The sequence below is a fragment of the Salvelinus sp. IW2-2015 genome, unplaced genomic scaffold (assembly GCF_002910315.2).
Source record: "Salvelinus sp. IW2-2015 unplaced genomic scaffold, ASM291031v2 Un_scaffold3046, whole genome shotgun sequence".
In the NCBI taxonomy this organism is placed as follows: Eukaryota; Metazoa; Chordata; class Actinopteri; order Salmoniformes; family Salmonidae; genus Salvelinus; species Salvelinus sp. IW2-2015.
The window spans coordinates 68,742-76,977 of NW_019944338.1; the positions used below are offsets into that span (position 1 = coordinate 68,742).

General features: G+C 40.0%; 1 protein-coding gene across 1 annotated transcript in view; it reads right to left on the reverse strand.

Moving 5' to 3' along the window:
• LOC112075253 (calpain-3) overlaps positions 1–8,103 on the reverse strand; it is a gene marked incomplete at its 5' end in the record, with an annotated part of 29,711 nt that extends 21,608 nt beyond the window's left edge. The window contains 6 exon segments of the mRNA XM_070440834.1: positions 2,939–3,147; positions 3,351–3,362; positions 3,779–3,948; positions 5,242–5,402; positions 6,509–6,581; positions 8,020–8,103. Coding sequence (XP_070296935.1) covers positions 2,939–3,147; positions 3,351–3,362; positions 3,779–3,948; positions 5,242–5,402; positions 6,509–6,581; positions 8,020–8,103 — 709 coding nt within the window.
• Between the last annotated feature and the right edge of the window lie 133 nt (positions 8,104–8,236).

Consider the following 8,236-nt stretch of genomic DNA (forward strand, 5'->3'; position numbering starts at 1 on the left):
CAGAATTCACAACACACTGTGTGCCCTCAGGCCCCTACTCCACTACCACATATCTACAATATCCTTGTGTACATGTGTGTATGGTGCATATGTTATCATGTGTGTGTTTACATGTGTCTGTGCCTATGTTTGCGTCTCTTCACAGTCTCCTCTGTTAATCTTTTTTTTAAATCTAATTRTACTGCTGCATCAATTACCTGATGTGGAATAGAGTTCCTTGTAGTCATGGCTCTATGTAGTACTGTGTGCMRCTCCCATAGTCTGTTCTGGACTTGGGGACTGTGAAGAGACCTCTGGTGGCATGTCTTGTGAGGTGTGCAGGAGTGTCTGAGCTGTGTGCTAATCGTTTAAACAGACAGCTCGGTGCATTCAACATGTCAATACCTCTAACAAATACATCTAACAAATACAAGTAGTGATGAAGTCAATCTCTTTTCCACTTTGAGCCAGGAGAGATTGACATCCATATTATTAATGTTAGCTCTCTGTGTACATCCAAGGGCCAGCCGGGCTGCCCTGTTCTGAACCAATTGTAATTTTCTTAAGTCCCTCTTTGTGGCACTACGACTGAACAGTAGTCCAGGTGCGACAAAACTAGAGCCTGTAGGACCTGCTTTGTTGATAGTGTTGTTAAGAAGGTAGAAACTAGGGCCTGTAGGACCTGCCTTGTTGATAGTGTTGTTAAGAAGGCAGAGCAGCCGTTTACTATGGACAGACTTCTCCCCATCTTAGCTACTGTTGTATCAATATGTTTTGACCATGACAGTTTACAATCCAGGGTTACTCCAAGCAGTTTAGTCARCTCAACTTGCTCAATTTCCACATTATTTATTACAAGATATAGTTGAGGTTTAGGGTTTAGTGAATGATTTGTCCCAAATACAATGCTATTAGTTTTTGAAATATTTAGGACTAACTTGTTCCTTGCCACCCATTCTGAAACTAACTGCAGCTCTTTGTAAAGTGTTACAGTCTGTTCAGTCACTGTAGTAGCTYACGTGTATAGTGTTGAGTCATCTGCATACATAGACACACAATCAAAGTCAGAGGCATGTCATTAGTAAAGATTMTTAAAAGTAAGGGGCCTAGACAGCTGCCTTGGGGAATTCCTGATTCTACCTGGATTATGTTGGAGAGGCTTCCATTAAAGAACACCCTCTGTGTTCTGTTAGACAGGTAACTCTTTATCCACTTTATAGCAGGGGGTSTAAAGCCATAACACATACGTTTTTCCATCAGCAGACTGATCGATAATGTCAAAAGCCGCACTGAAGTCTAACAAAACAGCCCCCAGAATCTTTTTTATTAAATTAACAATTTCTCTCAGGAAATCATCAGTCATTTGTGTAAGTGCTGTGCTTGTTGAATGTCTGTTAATAGCATTGTATCGGGTCAAACACAATTTCTTCCAAAACTTTACTACGGGTTGGTAACAGTCTGACTGGTCGGCTATTTGAGCCAGTAAAGGGGGCTTTACTATTCTTAGGAAGCGGAATGACTTTTGCTTCCCTCCAGGCCTGAAGGCACACACTTTCTAGTAGGCTTAAATTGAAGATATTGCAAATAGGTTAGTACATGTTCAGGTCATATCTGCTCTGGAGGAGCATTAGGCCCAACAGGCTTCTCACCACAGGCTAGATATGGCAGACAATACCTATACAACTTGATAATATAACCTACAACCTGACGTTTCCTTAAAAACAAATGGACGAATACAGTGACTCCCACTGAGATTAAATAAAGGTCTGACTTTGTTATCTTAAAACTCATAGGGATGGTTTTCTGGACACAGATGAAGCCTAATCCTGGATTWAAAAAAAAAAWTCTAAGGGGATTCTCTATTGATTTTTGCTTTTTAGGAATAGACTTAATCTTTGTCCGGGAAACCGATCCATAATCAAGTTGGTCATATCTCTTTACAGCTTTTTCAGATTTCAACTTCTTCCAGCTTCTTTCAGCTTCTTCCAGCTTCTTCCAGCTTCTTCCAGATATTTCAGCTTCTTCAGATTGAAGCTTCTTTCAGGTTTTGCCAGCTTCTTCCAGCTTCTTCTAGCTTCTTCAGATTGAAGCTTCTTCCAGCTTCTTCCAGTTGTTGCAGACATTCAGATCCTCCTCTTCCACCAGAGCTAGGAGCTCTTGTTTTCTAGGGTGACGGTTGTTTCGGGATGTTTGGAGGCAGAGCAGGAGGTTTATTTTAATACTGAAATAAAATGTTTACCGGAGCATGCCGGAATCTGAAGTTGCTTGTCCTAAAAAAGATTCCATAACAGCTTCAAACTGTGGCTGATTCCTTCCAGCTCTACAAATCAAATTGCCGTTAAAATAGTTTGTCCAGGGTGGTCTGACCCCAACACCCCCCCATAACCCCAACCAGCACCCCCGCCCCAAAAGGGGCAATCTAAGCTGACAACAACACAAACCCACCCCATTGCTTAACCCATCATAGACATGTGGCCAGATAACGTAAAACACCTGAGAAGCTGGCAAATAACAAAGACTAATTTCCTATCCCATACTATTACTAAGATCATAATTAAGTTACTAATTAAGTTATGGAATATATTAATCACTTATTTGCAAATCTATATATAAGTTAACCAGTGTCCAAGGAAGTGTGAGACATTGGCCGGGATTCAAACAAATGCAGATAAGCGACCTGTGCACTGCGATTGACTTTTGAAAGGTGATATACAACGGGATCCGCTGTTTTTACAACGACACAACAGGATCCCAGAAAAAACGTCTGAGAAATTGCTTTAAAAAGGCTATAGCAATGCACAGGCCGTTTATCTGCGTTTGTTTAAATCCCGGCCCTACTGTTAATATAAACCTTCTAGACACTTCACTATGGCCTTGCATTGCTTTTCCCAGGGGGTCTAGGCATATTCCCATATTCCCTCTGCGCTCCACCACCACCACCCCGCTCTCCCTCACTCACTCTGAGGTGTTCCTCTTTTCGGAGAAGACTCTGAGGATGAACTCTCCRTCCTGGTGAGGCTCGTAGGTKGACGGGATGATCACGTACTCCCCGGGGCTCAGACGGAAGCGCTGGGTCACCTCCCTCAGGTTGATGTAGGACTTGCAGCGAGCCTTGGATGAGTTGAACAGGAAGAAGTCCTTCTGCATGTGTTGCTTGTTGCCGTGCATCTGGTCAGAAACACACAGACAGAGGAGGGAGGAGAAGAAAGATCGGGAATGAAAAGTGTGAAAGCAAAGCGTTGAATTAGTCATTGTTGTCATACTATTAACCATAGAAACTTTCATTGTTTAAAAATATGGCGGTAAAAATGTATTAAAAATAGTAAAACCACAATGTGTAAACAAACACATTCCACGTCTCCTGTCCTTACCTCCTTCGGTACCTGCAGACAGACAGAGAGAAGAGTGAGTTGTGTTTGCAGCAGAAACAGAATCAGCAAACACCGCTAACAACTCAGCTATGTTTACAACTGAATGCTGCATGTTGTTAGGTTAGATTACTTGTTAGATATTACTGCACGGGTCGGAACTAGAAGCACAAGCATTTCGCTACACTCGCATTAACATCTGCTAACCATGTGTATGTGACAAATAACATTTGATTTTAAGTGATTTGATACAACGTGTGTCGCCAACATATGTTAAAGGGGAAATCTGCAACTGGCACATCCATTTTTGAAATGTTCAACTAACAATGTAATTTGTTGTTGTTTGAACAGCAGATTGTCCCTTTTAAAGAATAACAAAAGTTGTTTAAGATCTGTTTTTGTTTTTGAGTGTGACGTCTGACAGGGGACACCTCGTAGATGGCAAATCCGATGGTGAAGAGATTGGCTCCCAGCTTCCTCTCTTTCCGTCTGTTCTTTTGCATCAGAGCGATCACGAAGGAACACGCCACCTCGTTGTCCTCTGGGTCATCATCCTCTTCCAAGAGACGCAGGCGGTACTGAGGGTTGGTCCAGAAAGTATCTGCAGGTAGGGAACGGGTTCAGAACCAAACAGAACACATTACTATGTGTAGACTAGGTCCAGAACTTGATCTGCAGAACCTACTCCTTGTGGATAGACTACGTAACATAAATAGAGGTAGGATTCAGAACCAAACAGAACACATTACTATGTGTAGACTAGGCCAGAACTTGCAGAACTTAATCTGCAGAACCTACTCCTTGTGGATAGACTACGTAACATAAATAGAGGTAGGATTCAGAACCAAACACACCACATCACTCAATGGACATTGCCTGCTACGGGATGGTGCCCCGTATGAGGYCAATCCTACACATGAGTAAATTAGACCCTGTCTTCAAATAATATTCGTTTTCTTTCAAATACTTTGGGAACATTTGATTGAGCCTGGCCATAGTGACAGGTGGGGTAGATTTGCAGTACAAATGACCCTTCGCTACTGGTAAAATGATGTTTGTAGTGTGTTTAGCCACTGAATGGCTCTGAATTCACTGTCAGCATGCAGTCAACACTACAACCACTTTTTCGAGAAATCTAGTGCTCTCAAATTGTATCTTGTATGTCGACAGCAGATGGGAAGTTTTATTAATAACATGGCTAAACAATTAATATTAAGTGGCTAGCTAGCTAGCGTTAGCAACGTTTGGTGGTCAATGAGACTGAGAGCTAGCTAACCAGCTGAACTAGACAACAATATAACAAAAGTATAATTTCAGATTCATGAAATACTCCAAAACATTTCTGCATTTCAGGAATTCCAGTAGCAAGTACCCCTGCTGCACTGTTCAATTATTTAGCCATTTAAACTATTCAAAATAATAATAAATCTCAAACGTGAGCTTGTTCGAGGTGTCAGACTCGACAACAGTTGCTATCCATTGGAGCGCTGCGATTGGTTGTCTAAAATCCGTTCCATTGCATCAGACAACCTCTATCAACCTTTTTATTAATTGTTTTATTMAACCTTTATTTAACTTTTATTWAACTTTTATTTAACCTTTATTTAACCTTTATTTAACCAGGCAAGTCAGTTAAGAACAAATTCTTATTTACAATGACGGCCAACCCGGACGACGCTGAGCCAATTGTGCGCCGCCCTACGGGACTCCCAATTGCTGCCGGATGTGATGCAGCCTGGTTGTATACATGTGTGGATGAGTTGTGATTTAAATGTGGAATGACAAACCAGGGACTGCAGTGACGCCTCTTGCAGTGAGATCTGTTAGACCGCTGCGCCACTCAGGAGCCCTACAGTAGAAGGTTAGAGGTTAGAGGTCAGGGATCATCTCCTACCTGGGTAGTTTCTACAACCCCCGGCGGAGCAGCCTCTGACCCAGCGACCCTCGTTCACAGACACCGTCCACTTGTGGATCTTATCGTCCTCCAGGGCATCAGGGGTCAGGTTGCAGATCTCTATCTTGGTGTAGTTCTTCTTGAAGTCCTCAAAGGCCATCCTGGGGTGACAGAGGAGAGGGGATGGAGACAGAGGAGAGCAGGAAGGAGAGGGGTGGAGACAGAGGGAGAGGGGAGGGGGTAGGGAGTGAAGAGGGAGACAGAGGAGAGAGGAGGGAGAGGGAAGAAGGGAGACAGAAGAGAGGAGTGGGAGACAGAAGAGAGGGGAAGTAGACCGATGTGAGGGGGGGGGGAGGAAGTGGAAGAGGGAGACAGAGGAGAGAGGAGGAGAGGGAGACAGAAAGAAGGGAGTGGGAGACAGAGGAGAGGGGATGGAGACAGAGGAGAGGGGGAGGGGGTAGGGAGTGGAAGAGGGAGACCGAGGAGAGAGGAGGGAGAGGGAGACAGAAGAGAGGGAGTGGGAGACAGAAGAGAGGGGAAGTAGACCGATGTGAGGGGAGGGGGGAGGAAGTGGAAGAGGGAGACAAGGAGAGGGAGACAGAGGGAGAGTGAGAGGGAGACAAGGGAACCAAGAGAGAGGGAGACAAAGAGGGGAGAGGGAGGAGGAGTGAGGGAGAGGGAAACAGAGGAGAGGGAGACAGAGGAGAGGGGGAGGGAGAGCGAGAGGGAGCAAGGAGAGGGGGAGGGGGAGTGGAAGAGGGAGATAGAGGAGAAAGGAGGAAGAGGGAGAAGGAGACAGAGAGCGGAGAGAAGAGAGGGAGGAGAGGGAGGAGAGGAGGAGGGGAGATGAGAGGAAAAGGGAAGGAAGAGGGGGAGATGAAGGAAACGGAGAGGGGAAGAGAGTGGGGGAGATGAGAGGAGAGGGAGAGAAAGGGGGAGGGAGAGGAAGAGGGGAGGGAGAAGGGGGAGATGAGAGGAGAGGGAGAGGGAAGGGGGAGGAAGACAAGGAGAGTCACAATTGACACGCTCCACTTAATAGTTTGTAGTCAAAGGTATTTGGTGCAGGGTTTCTTAAGGTATTTAAACTGGAAAAGGAAAACTCACCGTCTCTGAAATAGTCTGTACATCTTAATGTTCTTTAGCAGCACAATACACTTTTATAGACTATTTCAGTGAGGACTTGAATATGGGTAGAGAAAATAAACAGCAAGTATCAAGAGCAGCTAGAATGACATTGTTGAAGAGAGAAACAGTACTCACCAGAAACTCCCCGTCCTCAGCACTCTGATGCTGGAGCTTGTCCTTCTCTCCTTTAGACAGAGACACCCACTCCTTTAGAGCTGTGGACAGTGGGAACAACGTCAACTGACAAACTGAACAATACATGGACCTTCTCTGACATGGGAATATATATAATGTAATGTAATATAATATAATATAACATAATGTAATGAAATATAATATAATGTAATATAATATAATATAATATAATGTATATAATATAATATAATATAATATAATATAACATAATATATGATAATGTAATATAATATACATACTATAAATAATATATAATATAATATAAAATATAATCTTAATATAATATAATATAATAATATAATATAATATAATTGTAATATAATATAATATATTAATTAATATAAATATAATGTAATATAATATAATGTATGTAATATAATGTAATATAACATAATATAACATATATTAATTAATGTATATATAATGTAATGTAATATAATGTAATATAACATAATATAACATAAATATAATAATGTAATATAATATAAGTAATGTAATATAATGTAATATAACATAATATACATACTGTAATGAAATATATATAATAATAATGTAATATAATATAATATAATGAAATATAATATAATGTAATATAATGTAATATAATATAATGTAATATAATATAACGTATGTAATATATATAATACAATATAATATAATATAATGTAGTATAATATAACATAATATAATGTAATGTAAATAATGTAATTTAACATAATATAACATAATATAATGTAATATAATGTAATGTAATATAATATAACATACTGTAATGAAATATAATATAATATAATGTAATATAATATAATGTAATATAATATAATTAATATAATGTAATCATAATATAACATATATAATTGTAATGTAATATAATATAACATACGGTAATGAAATATAATATAATATAATATAATGAAATATAATGTAATAATATGACATAATGTAATGAAATATAATATAATATAATATAATGAATATAATATAACATAATGTAGTATAATGTCATAATGTCATTAATGTCATAATGTGTTATATGTCATAATGTCATAATGTCATAAATGTCATAATGTCATAATGTCATAAATGTCATAATGTGTATAATGTCATAATTCATAAATGTCATAATTGTTTATTTAAATGTGATAAATTTCATATTCATAATGTCAAATATGTATAATGTGATAAGGACTTTTGACCAATCAGACCAGTTCTGAAAAGATCTGATATGAAAAGATTTGATGTGATTTGGTCAAAAGACAAATGAGTTGAAATAAGATCAGAATTGGGATACTGTGTAAACGTAGCCTTAGAAGAACGAGGCAATGTGTTAGGAATTGTATGCTAGCATAGACATTGGAAACCAACCTGTGTTATCAGTGTGCCAGTTCAATCAATCAATCAATCATCAATCAATCAATTCAATCAACCAATCAATCAACCAATCAGGCGGTGCTTTACTTGTCACTCCAGGCCCGTTCCACTCTCACCTGTCCCAGGGGTTCCTGAGGCGCACCAGACGCACCTTGGCTCCTTGTGCTGGGACTGCTTACACTGAGGAGAAACACACACACACACCTGTTGGGACTGCTTACATGAGGAGAAACACACACACGACCTGTTGGGAACTGCTTACACTGAGGGACACACACACAACACCTGTGATCTCTCTCTTGGT